This window comes from Gobius niger (genome assembly GCF_951799975.1).
Source record: "Gobius niger genome assembly, chromosome: 1".
NCBI lineage: Eukaryota > Metazoa > Chordata > Actinopteri > Gobiiformes > Gobiidae > Gobius > Gobius niger.
This window is the reverse complement of record NC_136852.1, coordinates 29,184,839-29,205,618: the sequence shown is the minus strand read 5'-3', so window position 1 is coordinate 29,205,618 and position 20,780 is coordinate 29,184,839. Positions and strand designations below refer to the sequence as shown.

Below are 20,780 nucleotides of genomic sequence, written 5' to 3'. Positions count from 1 at the left end.
ATCAGGTACAGGGCCTTTAAACAACAAACAAATGCTCTCTACGGCAGCACCCTTTAACACCTAATAGTTTCCATTCATTTCTCCAAAATCCAAGCTCCGAACAGGAGGCTTTTAATGGTCTAAAGTTCATTAAAAAGCACCACGCTGAGAGCAAAAAGGAAAAAGTACGAACTTAATATACACATTTTAGGCATACTTCAATACTTTGACTCTTATTCACCACATTTTAGATCAGGTATTTGTACTTTCAATTAGTTTACTCCACATTCTCAACTTTTGGGGCCGTTGTCCTTGTGTTTCCTTTCCTCTCCCTCCTGAGGCTAGAGTTTGTCGAGCAATGGGGAGCTAACGGCAAAACCCTCTGGCCTGGCTCAGTTTGGCACAGCCCCCTGAGGAGAAAACTGTTTGCCCTTTGCTTTGGACCAAGTTGGAGCATTTGCAAAACCAAATTCTTCACTTCTGGGATGACCTGTCGAGTGAGAACTAAGCAAGACATTTTTGTAACACTGAATTACTTCAACGTTCGAGCATCAAAATGTCCAAGCACATCTTCGTGTAATTATTGTTTGTTTTGTGATAATGCATGTTCAATGCTATGTTCTGCACTCACCATCTCAAAAACACTCTCCCTTATACGTGAGTGACAGGCCTGTGCACAACATTACAGGCAAGGCTGGTCAAGTGCCTTTCCCAAGGACAAAACAGTATCCATCAGCCTGTGCTGGGATCTAACTGCCAAACTATGGGTTAAAGAATAAAAAATTAAGTCAAGAGTAAAATAAAGGCCCAGGACAGATCTACTTGTATGCATTACAGTTCCTGCTGAATGTGTACTTTTTTGTATTTTCTAAAATCTGTATTTTTCTAGAGCTAGCGGGCCATTATGTGGCTAAATTATGTTTATAGTGTAACCAAGGCACTCTACGGTGAAGCTAAAATGCATTTATTATTTGGGCATGTCTAAATGAACAAACAAAGCCCCACCGGCTTTAGTATTTGTCCCCCGATGAAGGCATTTTAGGTCCAGGAAGCGCTTCTCCCTCCCTCTTTTGATAGGTTTAAATGGAGGCGCATGAGAACACATGGGGGTCCCAGAGCTTTGTCAGGTCAGAGGGTCTAGTAATACGTGGCAAATCTAATGGTTAAAATCAGCAAATATGAAGGAGAAAGTAATACAGCTTGATGTTAGGGAGACTCCAGAGGCACCAGCAGCTTCAAACACCTGTCTGCTGGCAGAAACCGTCCTCATTGTGCCTTTATCTGCACAAACCCGTGTGTGTCTGAATCAGCCACAAATCTCTTAACAGTACGATGATTAAACTGAATCTTCCATGAAATATTGAAGGCTTTCATACCTAGACCAAGGTATTCAACTATTTCACGCTTTTCATCAGCAGAGATCCTTTTTCTTTCCCATTTTGCTTGAAAATTATGGTCTGCTTAATAATGTTTAATGTCCTTTTTCAGTAGTTTTTCATTTAACTGGGCTTAACCTGACAACTAATCTCAGGCGTCTGAGATTGATGTCAGTGATTCAAAGAGCCCGGAGACGTAAGACCATCCGTGAGTTTCACAGAATTTTTTTTGTTTTGTTTTTCCCTTTTGACACTGAAATACAATTTGCATAATAATTTGGAACGCGGTGTATGATTTGATACATTTGTGAGGGCCGAGGTCAGGGTTGCCAGGTCCACGGCTAAACCGCGGAATTGGGTGGTTTTTAAAGCCATTCCGCGGGTGAAAAAAACTGTCAGCGTTTTTTTGCCTTGCTGAAATCAATGTCAAATTGTCTATTTCCATCTTATTTTTGATCAAAATCACTATTTCGAAGGCAAATCCAAGGCTCTGTAAGCTACTTTTTCAATAAGGGAGGGGCGGTTTCTCATCATCGCAGGAGCACTTTGTTAACTAGTAAACAATATTGAAAATTCCAGCCGTGCCTTATGTCCACGGGTTTTCCGCAGTTTCCAGATATTTTTGGGCGGGTTTGGCTGCCCAGACCTGGCAACCCTGGCCAGGTTTAAGACTGGACGGGGTGTGGTCTGATTACAGCAAACGCAGAGGAGACCTTCAAGGAAAACCGGTTGGGAACCATTGGTTCAGATGGTAGAGCAGGTCATCTTGGAAAGTTGACGGTTTGAATCCCGGCTCCTGCAGGCACAGACAGGGTTCTTCATCCATCTTGGCTGTGTGAGCGAGTGGTTTGGTGATGGGTGCAGGGGCGATGTCTAAACAGCTGTGGCAGCAATAATAATAAACATCACTGAGTATGGAGTGAATAAATAGTGTGTAGTGTAGTGCTTTGAGAAACAATCATTGTAAAACACAGTACGAATGACTTGTATTATTACAAGGACTGACTTACTAATTAGACAAAAGACTGGGGCCGTTTTGATTAAACGCCTTCACACGAGCCTTTATTACGTGAACGAACCGCGATAATAATATTTAAACACTTTCCATAGTAGAGTCTTTTGAATGGATCGCAGCGTTTTTCAGTCCAGTCATTTCAAACACTGCTGACCATACAGATCCATGATTACTCTTCTCTTTCATCCAACCAGCAGCACCGTGATGACCAAAGGGGGAGGGGCCTTGTGGCAGTTTGTCCCCACCTCCAAGCGCTCATTGGTCCATAGAGCAGTCCGTCTTTCTCTCGGTATCCTCTGCGCCGTGGCTCTGTTCGCGGATTGGCCGGCGCTGTTGCTGCTGCGCCTGGATACCGTTATCTGATTGGTTGATGAGTGGGGTTAAAAACGGGAGCACGAGTTCACTGTTGTTTTGAACGCCAAAACCGAGACGTAATGGAACCCAGAGACATCCCCTGCTTTTTCTGCTGCGAGAGTTCAGACAAACGCTGCTCCTCCTCCTGAAAATCAAACGAAAACTATGAATTACTTTCTAGGGTGACAACAGTTTCCTGTCGGTGTTCTAATAAAACAAATTAACAGTATATGGAAGAAAACAAGCAGATGTTGAATAGACACTTTCAACATGTTAAAACTTCACCAGATATGACCTAGCTGTTTGTAAACGTAGGTGCTGAAGTGTTGACGCTAAAGGCTAACGCTAATTTGACGCTAACAAATGTAAAAATACCGTCACAAACTGAGCTAATTCTCAAGGTGACTTTTATTATATTTTCTTTAAATAATAAACTAATGAATGTAGATTTCAAAAGGTAAAATATTTGGACACTACAGTGTGTTGGATAGATTTACCAGTAATGACTCGGCAGCTAATGGAGTTGTTCCACGTTTTTCTCTCCACCGTTTTTAGCTAATGTTAGTCTATGGGAAATGCTTGCTAGTACCCACAAACATGGTTGGATATCCATGGTTACAGTGAATTCATAACATTCCATCCCAAACTAAATAAATAGGCTAATTGTAATCAAAAGGCACTCGCAAATGCTAATGCGGCTTGTGCTATTGTCCACAACAGAACACATCATGTTTTGTGACTGTAACTGTACTTTGTATTTCTATTGTCATTTTGTGAAGCACTTTACGACTTCTCTGTCTGTGAAAGGTGCAACATAAATAAACTTTACTTGCTTACTAACTCTAGCTGAGGTGGCTGTGTTAAAACCATAATTACAGCAAGAAAAGAATGACCTTTGCTATGCTTCCATGTAGCCTTTAGAGAGAGTCAGAACTCTGGTAGAACTTAACCCAACAGCTGTCATCGGGAGCTAAAGTATGTCCTCGGGTCATACTTGGTCCGTCCTTTAAAGTAATACAATAGAACTGGGAAGACGTCACTGATGTGGTGGGTTTGTACCTGTGCGAGTTGAGCCTGTCTCCGTTTGAACGCCTCGATGGGGTCTTCTTCCAGAGCGTAGTTCTCCAGCACCGACCGCACATCATCCACTCCACTCAGCGCTATGGCTAAAAACACACAAATATTACAACAATGCTACAATGACTGCAGTACAACGTCATCCACTAGGTATTGCGCTGCTGCATAATAGGAGAAGATGAGATCGACAACAGCGATACTCAATAACTGTAAGAACTTCGATCTGGTGAGTCTTACTCTTGAGGAAGTTGGCGAGGTCGTATAGCGTGCGGTCGTCCGAGTTTCCGTCCCATTTCTTCAGGGCCATGCCGTTAAAGGGCTGCAGACTGAAGGCCTCGCGTTTACAGTCCACCACAATCACTTTACTGGTGTCCCGGTTCAGGCACGACACATCCTGCACAAAAACAAACAAATAATCCATAATTAAATTATCTTTTTGTGGAAAATCATTTGGATCATTTCATACAGCACAACTTTTGGCTCTGGCTCTTAGTCTTCAAGTACTTTTTAAGCACTACAGTTGCTTAAAGAAAGGGTATTATGCTTTTTGAAGGTATTTAGTAATAATTTCTAGCACATCTTCATCACCATCTTACGCTTTTGTTAGATAGTCAAACAGCTGAAACTAAACATCCGGTAGTTTCACTTTCTGATTTTCATGCAATCTCGCTCCACTTTGCTCTACTTTGCTGCACAGCTGTTTCAATAAAGGAAAACCACTGGGGAAGATTCAAAGCTTACTCAAAGATGCGCAACAGGTCGGTTTCTGATGAGAGCACAACATTACAATGTTAAATTACATGGTAAAAAGCGCCAAAAAGTCGATTTTTGTGTAATATCCCATTTTAATCTACTGTCCCAGAGTGTTTGCCTCCTTTTCAGCTCCAGAAAGAACCTTTTTTTTCCGGCAGGTAAAACAGGAGCACCCACACAAAACCAAAGACTAAATTTAGTCTTAAGATCAACTTTAACCCCTTAACTCCCACCTGAACCGAGCACATTTTCTCCAGCTTTACCCCAATCCAAAAGCTTCTGGACAAAAGGTGTGAAAAAAGCAACAAAACAGACGAAAACAAGGATGAAAATGTGAAAAAAGTGAGAAAAAATCAACAAAAATGGACAAAAAAAATGACAAAAAGTGACAAAAAATGGACGAAAAAGTGACAAAAAATTGACAAAAAAGTGAGAAAAATTTGACCAAAAATTGAGAAGAAATGGACGAAAAAGTGACAAAAAATTGACAAAAAAGTGATAAGAATTTGACAAAAAAATGCGAATAATTTGACGAAAAAGTGTGGACAAAAAAAAACGAAAAAGTGATGAAAAAAAATCTAATGATGTGAGGAAAAAGATCAATTTAGTTTTGTAGGTCTTTCAAATGAGGTGTTACACTGGCCTACAGGATTTGGGTAAAGCTGAACTGGAGAAAATGCTCTCGGTCCAGGCGGGAGTTAAGAGGTTAAGAAAACTACTTCAAAATCCGCTCTGGTTCCTAAAGTAAAATCTCAAAAACTTTTCAAAATAAAATGTTTGGAAATAAATAAAAAGACCTGCTAGTCTTTGTAGAAGGTTCATACTGTCTTCTTAGGTTAAGGCTATTATAGTTTTGTTTCTTATAGTAAGACAGAAAGGTTTAGTTTACCTGCTTGACTAGTTTCGATCACTTCCTGTGATCTTCCTCAGAAGGTGTCGCTTCTGAGGAAGATCACAGGAAGTGATCGAAACTAGTCAAGCAGGTAAACTAAACCTTTCTGTCTTACTATAAGAAACAAAACTATAAAGACCTGCTAGTGTTTAAGCAGTCAAAGATCCGAGCCGCTTACAAAAAAGTTAAAAGTCTTTTATTGTGACATCTGGACAGCCAACGCGTTCTGACACATACTACTTCCTGTCTTGTCAAGGCAAAAGTATGTGAAAACACTACAAGGTACATACACTGCTTTTTATAAATTGCTCTGGCCCCATCCTTGAAGAGCACCCGTTGGACAACGCTTTTTAAACTTACAAAGTGGACCCGCTTTGATGCGCTCACATGTCTTTCTATTGTCTTTATAAAATGTCGAGTTCAAAGACTCAAAAGACATGAGGAACAAACCACTGCATGGTTATTTTAGATGGCGATTAAGTTTCACTACATGTATCACTTAGGTCACCACATACAGCAGCTCATCAGCCTCCATCAAGCTCTTAATGGAAACTTATGGAAAAAAATGAAACATATACGAATCAGAGACTCAATCACGGTGAAGGTAGTAGGAACCCTAAGTAATTATCCGTGTAATTACTTCAACAGTCCCGCGTCCCACCACCATTTGTGTCCGTCTCACCAGCGGAGAGCCCCAGGTCGGGACATTTGACCCAGGCCCTTCTCAGTCTTTGTCTGTGGTGGCCTGCATTTGGACTGGATCAGACGTCTTATGTTTCCTCCACGGAGCAAAGACAACAGTGGGATTAACCTCTGCGTTTGTAGAACGGGAACCAGTGTGTCCCTGCTGCCGTCGGCTCCAACCAACAAGTGACAACGCGTTTCTAAAGCACGCTTTGGAGAGTCGGACTTGATCACCTTCTCGGCAAATAAACTCATCGCGCAGCGGGACTCATTTACAGGTGCGTTTTCTCTTTGCGCCACAAACGATGGATTCAGGAACACTACGAGCATAATCTAGAAACATTATGTTGAAGTACTAAGTATCAGGAGGAAATGTTCTTTTTTCATAATGTGAAATATAATCCTCTAACCAAAGCTTCATAGTGCGTGTTCATTACCATTTGGGAGAAGACTGAAACATAAACATCTGCAATACTTGATAACTGTGTGAAAATGGTGATAATTTATGAATCCGTTTCAAAAACAAAACATGAAATCAGAAGCGAAACAGGTCTGCAAAACGGACTAAAATGGGAAAATCGGAATTTAAACTAAAAAACATTTTTCGTTTTAGGCTGTGTAAGCAAAAAAAAAAAGAAAAAAAGATGAAAACCTCAGTGATTTTGCGATATATTGTGGTTTCTTGCCACATTGCGATAACAATATGGCGATAAACTGTGCACCCCTATTTGCAGACTTGAATGAAATTTTACTGAATTCTAATTTCATTTTTTGTTTTCATGTTTTACTCCAGCTATAAACAATTAAGTAACAACGAAAAGGCGACTTCGCTGTTACTTAAGAAAAAAAAAATCCTAGCTTTCCTCCTCTATTGATTTTGAGATCTTTAATGTGCTTTAATTCACTGAGTTTATTTGTGCATTAACAAAGCGGGGCTGCAAAAGCACACAGCAGGTTTTTTTTGTTTGTTTCTTAATAGGACGTCCGCTAACTTTCCCTTGGACATCTGGAGCGTGGGGCTACTCTCTCCATCTCTGAACATATGCTGCCATGTCTGGTTCCCCCGTCTTGGTCTTGGCGTGTGTCTTCTGGGTGGGAAGTAGGTTAAGAAGCCCCTAACCCCCCGCCCCCCCCCAATTACAAAACACAGTGGGGTGATTGACAGGGGGGGCGGGCCTTGGTATTGAGGACGACCAATCAATGAAGCAGAAGGCAGGCCCAGCAGGGTGCCCACTCTGCCACTTACGGTTGAAGATATAACTATGGAGATCTTTTAAAAGGGATTACTGTGTTATTTTTAATCTGGGTTTAATCTCTGTATTATACCAATAAGTGAGGCTGTTGTGCTCCACTGTGGCAAAGGTTTGTAACGAAGCAGTCATCGGGGATAGGTTGTTTTGGGTTGAAAAAGTTTGGCGATTTTTAGACTAAAAGCAGATGTATAGACCCGTCTGGGGCGAATATCTCTGGGCTCACCTGCCCTATCCACATGAAACAAAAACTTCTGTAGGCAATGGGCTATATGCACAGTGACCCCACGTGATTTCCGCCTGGACAGTAAACCAGACGCTTTCCTTCCTGTCCGTTAGCTCTTATCATTAAAAATGAGCAGGTCCCACAGAAATTAGGCAATAGCTCAAGATTTGGTAAAGGACAGCGAGTAAAAGTTCGGATGTGACTGGAGCAGGTTAGAAAATATTACGCGAGACGGAACAACTTCACTGGAGGAAACCTCCGTGTTCATAACGGTGGATGTTTTTGTCTTGAGGCTAACGCGTCTAACAAAATTAAAATTAAATCTAGCTCAAAGTTTTGAACGAGCCTGCGCAAAAAAGAATCGTCCTGTTAGTAGTTGAAATAATATTGACTTGTTTACATGTTATATTATCATTTTTTAACACTAGCCTTTAGCTCTAAGATAAAAGCTCCGCCCTTACGACAGCTGGCGTTTCCTTTGGGTGCTGGATTCACAGTGAACATGATGTTTGTAACACGTTTCTGTGACTTCATCAGTAACTCGTTGTCCTGAGCTAACTCTTTATTTGTGTGGGAACCTGCTAAATGTGAAAGTAAACGATCAGCGACAGGAAGTACAGCGTCTGGCTTACTGTCCAGGAAGACGTCACATGGTGAAACTGTGCACATAGCCTATGGTGAATGGTTAACTGAAAGGTAAATGAGTTTTTCATTTAAGGCGAGACGCTGCAGATGAATATGGAAAAAAAAGTTAGATTTAGTGATATCAAGGTGAAACGTCTGCTGTAGATTACCAACATGAATGAGAAAATAATATATTGCAAGTTTTTTTGTTATGTTTTCACACAAAAAAAAATAAAAAAAAATGCCTAAAGCTATTCTTAAAGAGACTAGATGCAAGTTGGTCATTTTATGCTCACTACTGCCACCTCAGGTCTTTCGTGTAACTGCAGTCTCTATTAAGCTTGTGCAAGTAACACCTTTTTGAGTGACAGTGCAGGATTTTAGAGGCAGTTGTGGTGAACAGGTCTGAGCTCATTCTACACATTAGGACATGGCTGGAACATGTAGGGGGAGGAAGATACTTAGTTTTAACATTTTTAAACTCTGTATTTTAAGTCCAAGCCTGGAAGGGCGGAGTCTGTAGGAGCTACTAAAGTGGCGAGGTCATTGCATGTGTGCAGCAAAAATCTCATTTTGAGAAAAGCGACCCAGAAGTTTTGTAACGTGTCGTACATTTCTCCAGACTTTTGGTGCGGGTGGCTCCCAGAAAGGAAATGACCATATTTGGATTATAGCGTCATCCCTGGGACCCTTCAGGACACGTGGATGTCCCATGTATGCTCATTAACATGCACTGTCCCAACCAAGTAAACAATTAAAGTTAAATATTATATAAATAATATGCGAATGAATGCGCCAAGGAAAGCGACGTCTTAGTTACTTCCTGGATATCTCCGCCTCGCTAGACACAAAACGTCAAAATAAGCATCGCACAGGGTCAATTTTGAAAACTGAAAGACATGAAAACTTTAAGGGAGAAAAATCAATGATATGATCAATATTTTCACCAAGATCAAGATGGCATTTTGTGGATTATACTTTTTTCTATTACTTTATCACAGTACAATGCCTGTTGTATCGATCGTCATTCATATCGTGCCCTGACAAAAGCGTATTGTCCCAGACTTAATCAATACGGCAGGCAAACGCACGCACCTTGACGTGGTGCCCGTCCATGTAGTGCGTGGCGTCTCGGAAAAGGCGGTACATGACGAAGCCTTGTGGGTCTATGCTGTCGATCAGAGGGTACGCCGTCTGAGGACAAAAACAGGAGATCAGATGTGACCACGTGTAGATGGAGTTCATCCCAAGCTTATTTCAACCCAACTTAAATGAGACTTCAGTTAAACAAACAGCTACACTTACCATTCCCGTCTCTGCTGTGAAGATGACGATTTCGTAAAGCGGCGCGAGCTGCTGGAAGAGATATTCGATGCCCGGGCGCTTCTTAAACCTCCAGCCTGTCGATAACTGAGGGGACAAAGAGGCCTGGGTTAACAGCAGGAAAGAGTGTGGAGAGGGAGAGATTCATGTGAAGTTCGGATGCAAAACGGAGCCAAAAGAACTTTAATTAGAGGCTGTTTTTTAATAATGAGGATCTTAAAGACAAATGTTGTTGTTGATGTTATGCAAATATATATCTTTATGCATTTTAGTTTAGCTTGATGTTAAGCTTGCAGGTTTAATTTGAACCAGGAAGCCGTTCCTCCAGGATTTCACGATGTTGCGGTCGCAACTATTAAAGCAAAATCAAGTAAACTCCACAAAATCAGTGCGGCATTGCAACTTTTCCCAAAACCAAACAACTTGCCTGCAACTAACCGCCGCTCTGCGCTCCACCTCGATCTCCGCCCGAGTTTCTCATTTGGATGCTTATTTGGCATTAGGCTTTTATCTGACTGTTAAATGCTGCGTGTGCAGTTAGATCTTTCCCCCGTGTGATGCGGTGGCGTTTGTGTGAAGCTTCACTCAGGGCTCTGTTTCATCAGGGTTGTGTGACCTCAGAGCCAGGCCATCGCAGTGACAAGTGTTTGTTTGCTCCTCCCACTGACCACAGCGTAGGACAGGGGAACGCACAGATGAAACAACTATTTAAAAAACCATTTTAAAGGTGCATTATGCTACTTTTTATGCAAGAAATAAAAGAGATTATATTTGTGATATCACTGCACCTTGTAGAAACCCGGCTGGAACACTGTGCACAAATATGCACAAATATCTATTTTTCCGCAAATAAAAAGTTACAGAATGCACCTTTAAGTCTTTTCTTACTCCCCAGAGTTTTGGTGAAAACTGTAGCAAAATGCAAAGTAAGGTTGCCTTTTCTGCTACAATCCTGAGGGGGCTGAGGAAGTAATGAAAGACTCATTACGGTTCAACACAGTGAGCTACGTCAAACTAAAACCAACACCAACATTAAATCAGGACCAAAACCAGGCTAACATTTAAGTAAATGAGAAAAATCATTTAATCACTAAATCTGGACTTTTGCAACTTTACTGTTAAAAAAACTCTGACATGTGAACGAGTCATTTGCAGTAATATTCCCCCAATTACCAACTCTCTCAATCGTGCTGCGCTAAAAAAGGAACACACTGAATCATTCAAGTTGAGCAACAATGTTTTTTTTTTCTGAATGAGCCGTCAGTTGGAGCCGGATTCAGGTTACGGCTGAGTGCACCTGCAGGTAAAGAGGGTAAAGAGCGACAGGTGGTAGACAAGCCCCTCCTGGTCCCGCCCACACACCTGGTCGACCCCTCTGATCTTCTGCTTTGTGTCTCTGCTGAAGCTTTGGCTAAACTACTCTTTTCTTATGTTGGGCCGCCGAGTGGGGTTTTTGATAAAGGACTGGCAAGTAAATATAGCACAGACAGATGGATAATGGGGCTGATATCTGCGACAGGTGCAGGCCAATCGCTATACAGAGTTTTCATTCATATGTGGGGGATAGTTTACAACGTTTTCAATTCATTATTTATGACTACTCAAAAATGCTGCTAACTTGTATTCACCTGGTCACCCATTGACTCGCACCTGGTGTTTGTGGCAACTGTTTCCAAGGAACAGTCACTTGAAGGACAAGCTCGTACAAGAAGCCACAGGAGTGAGAATTTATTGTCATGCTTCACTGGAAAATGTGCAAGGAGCTCCACAGAATAAATAACATCAACTTCCGGCATCAGTTTTATTCAACACTTTTCTAGACGCTCAAAAGGTTGATAGGGCTGTGCAATCCAGGTTAAATCAGACCAACAACTGAGGTTTAACTTAACTTACTGAGGCGCATTAGCTTAGGTCTAACAGCCTATTGGTTGCAGTAATAACAAGTAATGGTGAGTTTGTTATTACTGCCATATATTTCTGCTGCTATACTTTAGATACCAGTGTTTTTTCGACATCCAACACAAACCCTTCTCGCTACATAACCACATGCAGCACAATTGACGTTACAGCGGCCCCTTCCACTGAATGGAAGCTAATGTCTTATATTCAAACAGAGCCAGACTAAAATGGACATAAAAGGAATCTATTCAACTGCAGTGGGTCACGTACCGACCACTCTGGGTGCAGCAGCACGTCTGTGAGCTCCAGGACGAGAGTGTAGGGCGGCTGGTAGTACGGCTCCTTCAGCGTGTCGGGCAGGAGCTTTGGGCTCGTGGGCTCGATGATCATCTGACACACACACATCACGTCAAACATGTCACAGCAGCGCATCAAAGCGAGAGACATACAGGACAACCGATTATGAATTCAAGAGGAGAGTTCAGCGGTCCGCACCTGTCTGTAGTCTTTGAAGTATTTCACCGTTCGCTTCAACTGTTGAATGACTGGAGGCTCTGTAAATATAGAAAAAAACGATTGAAATACATTTCCAACAATCGTGATGTAAAAAACAACCCAACTGTCATTTTAGCTAGTCCTGTAAAAGGAATAGGCCACCGGTGAATGTAGTGAGTGAGTGTGTGGTTGGTGGTGGTCGGAGGGGCCGATGGCACAGACTGGTTGCCTCGTTTCCGTCAGTATACCCCAGGGCAGCTGTGGCTACAACAGTAGATCACCACCACGAGTATCGAGTGCAGTGTTAATTTCGTCGACTAAAATATTTAGTCTTAATTTTAGTCAAAGTGTTATTTTTGACGACTAAAATTGGACTAAAACTAAATTAAAAGTTTTTCATGAGACTAAAACTATGACTAAAATGTCCAGATATTTTAGTCGACTAAAATAAGACTAAATAAAAATAAAAAGGAGAGACTAAAATCATCCAAACTTCTATTGACCGTCTGAAAGAGCCTCAGATCATGTAAATTCTCTGCCAAAGGATCAGCTCTGAGCTTTATTCATGTGGGAGAAGCTCCATAAAACAGAAGACCTTGATTAAATATGATTATAATAAACATTATAAATGCAAAGTCGACTAAATTTGTCTTAAATTTAGTCGACTAAAACTAGACTGAAATTTAAGACATTTTTTTGACTAAATCTCAACTAAAATTAAATAACATTTTCGTCAAAAGACTAAGACTAAAACTAAATGAAAATATGTTGTCAAAATTAACACTGATGGAGTGGATGAATAATGACTACAGTCTTGGTAATACAGGCTTATAATACAAGTGTATTATTATTATCACCGTTTTTCCACACTGAGATGTTCTTAGCTTAGACGAGTTGATGCGTAACAGTCTTTGTGCGTGCGCTCAGTCATGCAAATAGACCAAAGACGTTGCTAGCATTTAGCCTCTCTCCGAGCAAAGGTACAGCTCCAAACTGGGGTGAAGTTAGAAGCTACCAAGCGGTTACACGAGATTTAACATGTCGATTTTGTAAGCGGATAAAAAGGGTACTACTATATTGTAAGGCGTAACACCTTAGGAGCACTTCGACATCTGTGCAGTAAAGTGAGACATTACTGCGCGAAAACTGACTCATTTCAACAATTTGAATTTGTATATTTCCTCTTTTTCCTTGTATAGGGAAAGCTTCATTCTGGCTCTCATCAAATACTGGCTCCCTTTCCCACCTTTCCCACCTCTCATGTATTTCACACACGCCGCGTCCTACCCGCGATGGATGGGCTGTTGATGTCCAGCCTGATAAGGAATCTGGACGCGTCGCAGTAAAAAACAAACGCCCAGCTGTCAGCACCTAATGCCTCATAATAATAAAGACTTCATTTCCCACGGGGCCGAGGGGCTCATTACAGCAAACAGGGCGGACAAAGGCGGTATAGAGAGCGGCGCGCGTGCCTCTCTATCCCGGGCCATTTCTGAACACACTGTTCGCTCCCCGGGGACTCGATCCCCCAGAGTTCATAGCAGCGTGTGGAAGGAGGAAGCCACGCCATCTGCCGCGGTCATGTGACTAAATGATGAAGGAAGAATTGAGGGGAAAGGGAGAAAAGGCGGCAAGTAAAAAGGAAATGCAGGATGTCCTAGAAAAAAGGGATAAAATCGGTAAAAATATTGCTTTCTCCTTAAAATATATTCCACTTTTGGTATTTGATTTGAAATATTAAAAATTAAATACAATAAATGACCACCCTAGCGCTAAGCAGTTCTAAACCATTCAAAATCCTATTCAAAAAAAAATAAAAAAATAGCAAACCCTGATGGTACATTGCTGTAGGAGACGAACAGTGAAGGGATGAAGACACAGCTTGAGGGCCGCGATTGAGAAATTAAACAAATGAATAATCAAAAGCCTGACACAGGAGCGTCTCTGTCCTGACTGAGCACATGGGGCGGTCTCTGGGGACTCGATCCCCAGAGTTCATCGCAGCACGTGGAACCAGCCAGGAAGCCCCGCCATCTGCCACGATCCGACAGTGATGACACGAACGAGCGCCGATCAACGTCAATAACATTTTTTAAGAAATACCACACAGTCGGAATCTTAAAAAACAACAACAGCACCAGTACACTGCAGGACACTCTTCTTTATTTTCCTTTATTTTCTATTTTTTTTTAACATGGCATCATAGCAATTCGTTATAAAAGGACCAATGGTGGAAAAAAGTTAAAAAAAATAAAAAAAATTGCATCTAGCCATGTTAGGATGTTTTCATAAATCCATCCATGCTTCAGTGATGTTGCAAAGGATTTCTCAGATTTCTTTTTTTTTTTTTTTTTTTTTAAACAGCTTCAGGCGACTCATTCTGATCTTCTCATTCAGCATTCAAATTGCCTCCATAACAAAGCGCATCTTGGAAAAGTGGGATAGCTCCGGTTTACATTGTTTAACCTCTTAACGCCCACCTGAACCACATTTGGCTTTACCCAAATCTTAAACTTATTGGAAAAAGATAGTCAAGACGGCGACAAGAACTAAAAGAAAACGAGGATGAAAACGTAGCAAAAAAGCGATTAAAGTGTAGCAAAAAGCCACACAAAAAAACCCGCACAATAATAAAGGAACAAAAGAGAAGCAAAAAAGCCACAAAAAGACAACAGAAGAGTGGCAAAATGTGACAAAAACGCAATGAAAAAAGCCACACAAAAAAATCAACAAAAATGTGACAAAACTTTGATGAAAAAGAACATTAAAAAAAGCGACAACAACACAGCAACAATGCAAGGAAAAAGTTCCGTGTAGATCGGTTTTGTAGGTCTGAGCTTTCAAATGAGGCGTTACACTGGCTCCAGTCCAGGAGCTTGTAGATTTGGGTAAAGCCGGACGGGAGAAAATGCACTTGGCTAAGGTAGAGGTTACGGGGTTTTAAGGAGCGGACTCCAAAATACAGCAAGACTTCAGTTTAGGGGCATTAAACAAGTCGAATCCAATACTAGTACAGAATCAATACAAGGTCCGGCTCGGTACTTAACAAGTCTAAACCACCACTTACCCAGGATTAAACCATTTCGGAACCAGTAATGAGCCACAACCAAACCATTACCAAACCATATCTACCCCAGGACTAACCCGGTGAAAGTTGCGACACCACGGCACATAAATCTGCAGCGATCCTATAGTCTTGTCCACACCAGTTTCAGAGGCCCATCTATGTCTTTATTTGGGGGGTGGGGGGTCCATAACGGGTCGTTTCTTGGAAGGGTGAGGCCCGAGCGCTGGTGCAGAAGAATCCGGTGTTTTGCTCCAGTGAAAGTGGAGGAGGTGGTCAGCTCTTTCTTATGCAAATGAATGAGGTAATGGGGGATAGAGGGGCCACATCTGACAAACAGGAAGTCGCCAATACATAGAAAATAATCACATTGATTTTTGTCTTTTTGGCGCCTAATTTAACTAAGCTTTCAATAAAGACTGATGGGCAGTGCTGAGAATGCGGGGGTCACGAAGCCTTGGGCGGGATGTTTGCATGATAAAGTCGATTCAAATGCTGATTATTAAACTATTTTCTAATTGAAATGATTTGAAGTGATCCTTTTTACCATGTGGGTCATAACCTGGCAAAAGGTAGATATGTTACCACCGGCGTTTTGACAAATCACTGGCACAGCAAAGACACTACGGTTGTAAGATGATATAATTAGGGCCGAGACTATTTCCGATTAATTCAGATCAATTAATTATATAAGGTTTAGTGCGATTAAAAACATGAATCGAAATCAATTGCACTTTACTTTAGCGGCACAGACACCATCTTGGTTTGCTTTTTCCTGCAAATGTTGCTTAGGGATGAACACGATTTTACTGTCAAACTGGTTTATTCACACAGTTAAGCGTTGACATAAACTTATTCAAAAAGATGATTTTCAAAATAAATCTAATTGTCTATTGTCTAGTGTTTGAAATGATCACACAGGCCTCACATCTCCAGGAAAATTAGTTAAAATGTAGGAAAATACAAAGAAGCATCTAAAATATACCTCTAAAAAATACATACAGCCCCTTAAATTAATTATGCTTAAATGCGATGAATTAATACAAAGGTCTTAAACTTAAACTTTTAAATCGAGTCCCACCACAAGATATAATACAAGTAAAACAAAACAAAAAAGTGGTTTTAACTTTATAAAGCAGTATATTAGAGGTAGATTCGTTTTGTTTTCATTTTGCTAACAAGTTTTGATGTTGCTCTGCAGGGCTGGGCAATTATGGAAAAAACAACAACATTATTTTCCTCATGTTGATCGATCTTGATTCAACTTTTTTTGTTTAAAAAAGGCCACGACGTCACGGAGTGAAACGCCAACAACTTAATATTTACATAAAGAAATGTGTAAACCGCTCGTTCGTTAGTAAAAAAGACGATCAAACTTACAATTCACTGTTAGAATTCCAGCTAATGCACCGCTGGAGCCTCAAAACAAATCCGCATTGGTAGTTTTCCTCTTTCAGCTCCCTGTGTGTTTCTGTTTTGCCCTTCAGACGAGTTAGCGCAACTTTGTAGCTAATTTTACACGTAAAATCACCAGGTCCTCTCCTCTAGCTGCCGCATGTGCTGCTGCATGCTTCCTGTTTGTTTGGGTCGAGTGTTTACCTGGGATTGATGTGATCAACCTTTATTAAAATGAATCCAATTAATCGAAATTTAATCAAAACTGCACTCTCTACTTTGGTCAGTCTCAATAATCGTCATAGGACTTTGTTTGGACTGTCAGGTTTACAGCCATTTCTTTGGCAGAAACAGCACCTAGTTTTGGAGTTTGAACGAGACAATGGAAGATTGTTGTGCTAAATGAAACTGGAGGAAAACATTTGTTTTGGTTTGAACTGCGGTTTGTAGTAAAAGAATCAGCTACATTTATGAATTTTTAGCATGGAATAGTAAAAAAAACAAAATCGACATAGATCAATATAAGGCATTTTTTTGCCCTATTGTCCAGTCCTAGTTGTCGCTGTCGTCAAATAAAAAACTCACAGTACAGGAGTGAGGTGCACAAGACAGATTGTCGTAAGTCTGTGAGCTCATAAATCTCGTGACAATCCGGCTCATCGTGGAATGTAAGGGGATTACTGTCTGAAGAGTACGTAAACTCGTGGTTTAGACCTCTACTTCCCAGTGCAGTACTGTTAATAGTTACTGTACGTGTGCTTGTCATACAGCAACAGGAGCAAAACATTTTGAACTTGCATCACCGCCTTTTACAGTACATTCCTGATGTGTTTACTTGAGACGGGGACAGTTCAAACATGGGTTCATCTGCACATAAGTAAATATCGGAGGGTAATGTAACAGGCCTCGCCACTAATGATCAGGCGTTTGTGTAAGCTCTCAAGTCATGCAGGATTCTCCAATCATATCTCACGGAAATGGCATGTAACAGAAACAGAAACAAGTTGAGGGACATCAACGCGTTCAAGAATCTGAAAACAACTCATTTCCACATCAGAGGTGCCTTTAGGGGCTTATGGGGGGGGCCAGGGCGGACCACCCAGCCCCTGGCGTTTGCGATGGGCCCCTGTGGTTCAAAAGAGCGACCGTTATGGAGAGAGAGAGGGAGAACGTGAACAACAGCGCGTTAACTGGAATCTAAAACACGCCTTAGATCTACGGTGCCTCACTTCAGCCCCCGATAATAAAAAAACAAGGGGTGTTTGGAGAATCTCCCACTGATTTCCATTCATAGAACCATTCGATAAAGTGATTTCAGAAAAGGCTATAGGTGGTTCATGCTTTTTGAATGAAAGCATTTCCTTCTTCCCATTGCCACTCTGCCATGCATTGCTGACGCGGTTAAACGAATAGACATAATTGTTGTTGGTGTTATTGGGGGACGGGGGTGTCCCGGGGGAGCCGTGAACTTTTGCCCAGTCCCTAAGCACCATCCCCTGGCCAGCCTCGGTCCCTAAAGTCCTGGGAGAGTCCCGGAGGTCATTACACTGAAGGACATCCGTTTGATCTGGGGATGATCTTTTGGCACAATCCACAACGAAGTACAGGGAATATCGACTAATTCAATGGAGGTTGATGCGGGTGTGGAAAGGAAAAAGGTCAAGGATGAAAAGAAGGATTCAGAACCAAACTGAAGTATAAACCAGGACAAAGCTCTGAAAGAAAACAAGTCTAGATCCTGGACTAAAGACTAACGCACTGAAGGCAGGGTTGAATTGGTCCCAGTTCAGCAAAGTAAATTTGTGTTTGGGTAACCACACGGAAAACCCCCTTTAACTGAAGTCTGATTTGCAGCTCTTTAATGACATGTCCCTGGGTTGGTTTAGAGATCGATCTCTGAGTCAGTCTGTCCCCTCTCTCTCTCTTCTAAACGACGTGTGATCGCCTTCGCCTGCTGCTGCGATGATCGCTTCATCAATACCTGTCTGTCATAGAGGACTTGCTCACTGGGGCTGTCGTCGGAAAGGAAATTTGCTCATAAAAGCTTCTCCCAGAGGCCCTGTATGTCTGTGTTCGACCGTCTCCCGTCTGTAACTTTACAGCGCGCCGTTTGGCGATGGGGAGCTGGCCATCTGTCTCTCGCCGCTTGGGTTAGATCTCAGCCCGTCCGTCAGCAGAACAAAGTGGTCCAAAATATACGGATACGGTACGATTAATCGCAATTTGAATGCTTGCTCTTTGTGGACAACAAAATATCCTGTTGAGTGGATATAACAAATAGAAGAGCGAAGGAAGACTTGGATGCTTAAAGGCAAACTGGACATAACCGGCAACTTCAGAGCAATCATTAGTTTAAAATCCATGGAAAATGATGACAAAAACTGCAGTTGCATGTATAATGAAAGAAATGTAGATTGAATGCATGTCCAAATAAAAAAAAAAAGACGCTGTTTAATGACATTTAAGGCCTGAGTAAAAGGCTCAAACAGGACACAGCCTGATCGAAAGAACAAAGTCGCCATCTGGATTTGACCAACAATTCGGATGTGGGTTTGCTGCAGTCGGTCAGGTCATGTATCTTGGTAAAAAATAAATAACAAATAACACTGGATCTTTGGACACTGCAGGAGCTTTTTGAAACAAAGCCACAGTGAGTGCATGCTGTGATTGAAGCTAAAGGCCCGGTCCAAATCCAAATATTAGAGCGTGCAACCTTTTTTTTGGTGCCAACTTATTGTTTTGGTCAGGCAGTGAATCTATGCAATGTCAGGAGCAGCAAGCCAAAAGCCCCCATAAACTGCAGCTGGACGACAGTACAAGTTAGTTGGGTTTTGAGATCAGAAATCAAATATCTAATTGATATTTTAGTCATTGCATTAGATAAACTTGTGGTTTATATTTGCAGGGTTTATGCACGAAGCAGCACAAGGCTTTTTATGCCATTTTAATGTACAATAACAATATTCTTAATGCCATAATGCCAAAAAATACACATTTATCATTTCTACATTTTGCAAACATTAGATTAAGCAGAGGAATAAAGCAAAATTTGGGTATTAGCAATGTTGGATAGTAACGTAAATACATTTAGAAAGAATATTCATTTTTAACTGTATTCCAGTAGTTACTCTTTGAGAGTACTCATAATTCATCATTTACTTTCCTAAAATCATAGGTATACATTGATGTACTCAATCATTCATATTGCACACCATTAGTATAATATTGTATTGTATTGTAAATGATTTAGTGTATATAGGTAAGTTTTTAAGATAAAATTGAAAATGTTAATTTGGTGTAGAAAGGCCCAACCAGGGACTGGAGTTGAAAATTAGCACTAGCGATAAACTCCTTTTGCATCGCATCAGTAACAAGCTTGTTTTGTACTATGTTGAACTGCAATGTCCCTGTCAAATAAATAAATAAATAAATGACCTGTTTTCTCTCCAAAAACAAATCAAAGATTTAAAACGCCTTATGCCACAATTCTTGCAAACAATGCGTCACATGACCTGCTCCTGTGCATTTGCTTTAAGTGTTTGTTCCTAATTGGTGGTAAATACGTTTATATCAGGCCTTCCAACAAGCACAGCCGGTACTTTTCTATTTAATTCTAATTATTAAGTATTCATAATGCAATATTCTCACGTATCAAGTAACCAAATACAATCACAATGTATTCTCCCCAACACTGAGTATTCGTTAATTGGACAAATCTGGCAACTTCTGAGAGACAAAGCTCTAGATATGACTGACCATATTCTTTTGTATTTTCAATGAATTTATGAAATGTAAAATGACAAAGAAAGGTTTACTAATTCCTGATCAAATAAAAAGATCCCACTTTATGTGTTCAGTGTCTATGAGCTACATGTGTTTAAGGTTGTGATATCTCGGATCAATAATGGCTAAACCGTGTCTCAGAGGGAGGACAATGATGAGGTGAAAACTCAAACCGCGTTAAGAGTTATAGATTTATGGATGCATTGATTGGGGCCGGCGGCAGGACAGCAGTGATCGGCCAATGGGAGGAGGGGACATTGATTTAGGCATTATCTGTTATCGGCGAACCGTCCCAAACCGTTTACAATGGCGATCTGATCGAGCCGGGACGACAGCTGTCCCACACAAAACCCAGGATCACTAAAGGCATCCCGACACAGGCCCAGCAAGTCGATGGGCCTCAATATGGCTAATCTACTGCAAATAAATGAATACTCATCATCGTAGTATCGCTTCTTTCACCGGGCGGGCTGTTCACACATTACATTAACGTCGCAGATTCTCACAAAAATATTAGAAGTTTTACGGAGTCTGCTAACCCTGGAGTTGAGAGACCTCTACATCCATTTAATATTTAATACATTTAATACC

General features: G+C 41.2%; 1 protein-coding gene and 1 long non-coding RNA gene across 3 annotated transcripts in view; one reads left to right on the top strand and one right to left on the bottom strand.

Annotated features, from left to right (window-relative positions):
* Positions 1–1,546: 1,546 nt before the first annotated feature.
* Positions 1,547–2,610, top strand: LOC306965790. Its single transcript, XR_013793069.1, has 2 exons — positions 1,547–1,674; positions 2,019–2,610. It is a non-coding gene; the product is annotated as an uncharacterized lncRNA (long non-coding RNA).
* The window catches only part of timm50 (translocase of inner mitochondrial membrane 50 homolog), a 27,901-nt gene continuing 9,552 nt past the window's right edge, over positions 2,432–20,780 (bottom strand). The window contains exons 5-11 of one of the 2 annotated variants that reach the window (XM_079560147.1): positions 11,948–12,006; positions 11,723–11,842; positions 9,536–9,640; positions 9,326–9,424; positions 4,039–4,195; positions 3,784–3,890; positions 2,432–2,869 (exon numbers count right to left, since the gene is read on the bottom strand). In XM_079560147.1, the coding sequence (XP_079416273.1) occupies positions 2,771–2,869; positions 3,784–3,890; positions 4,039–4,195; positions 9,326–9,424; positions 9,536–9,640; positions 11,723–11,842; positions 11,948–12,006 (746 nt within the window). In that variant the 3' untranslated portion in view covers positions 2,432–2,770. The remainder of the gene's footprint in view (positions 2,870–3,783; positions 3,891–4,038; positions 4,196–9,325; positions 9,425–9,535; positions 9,641–11,722; positions 11,843–11,947; positions 12,007–20,780) is intronic. The other variant, XM_079560148.1, reaches the window with a different exon arrangement.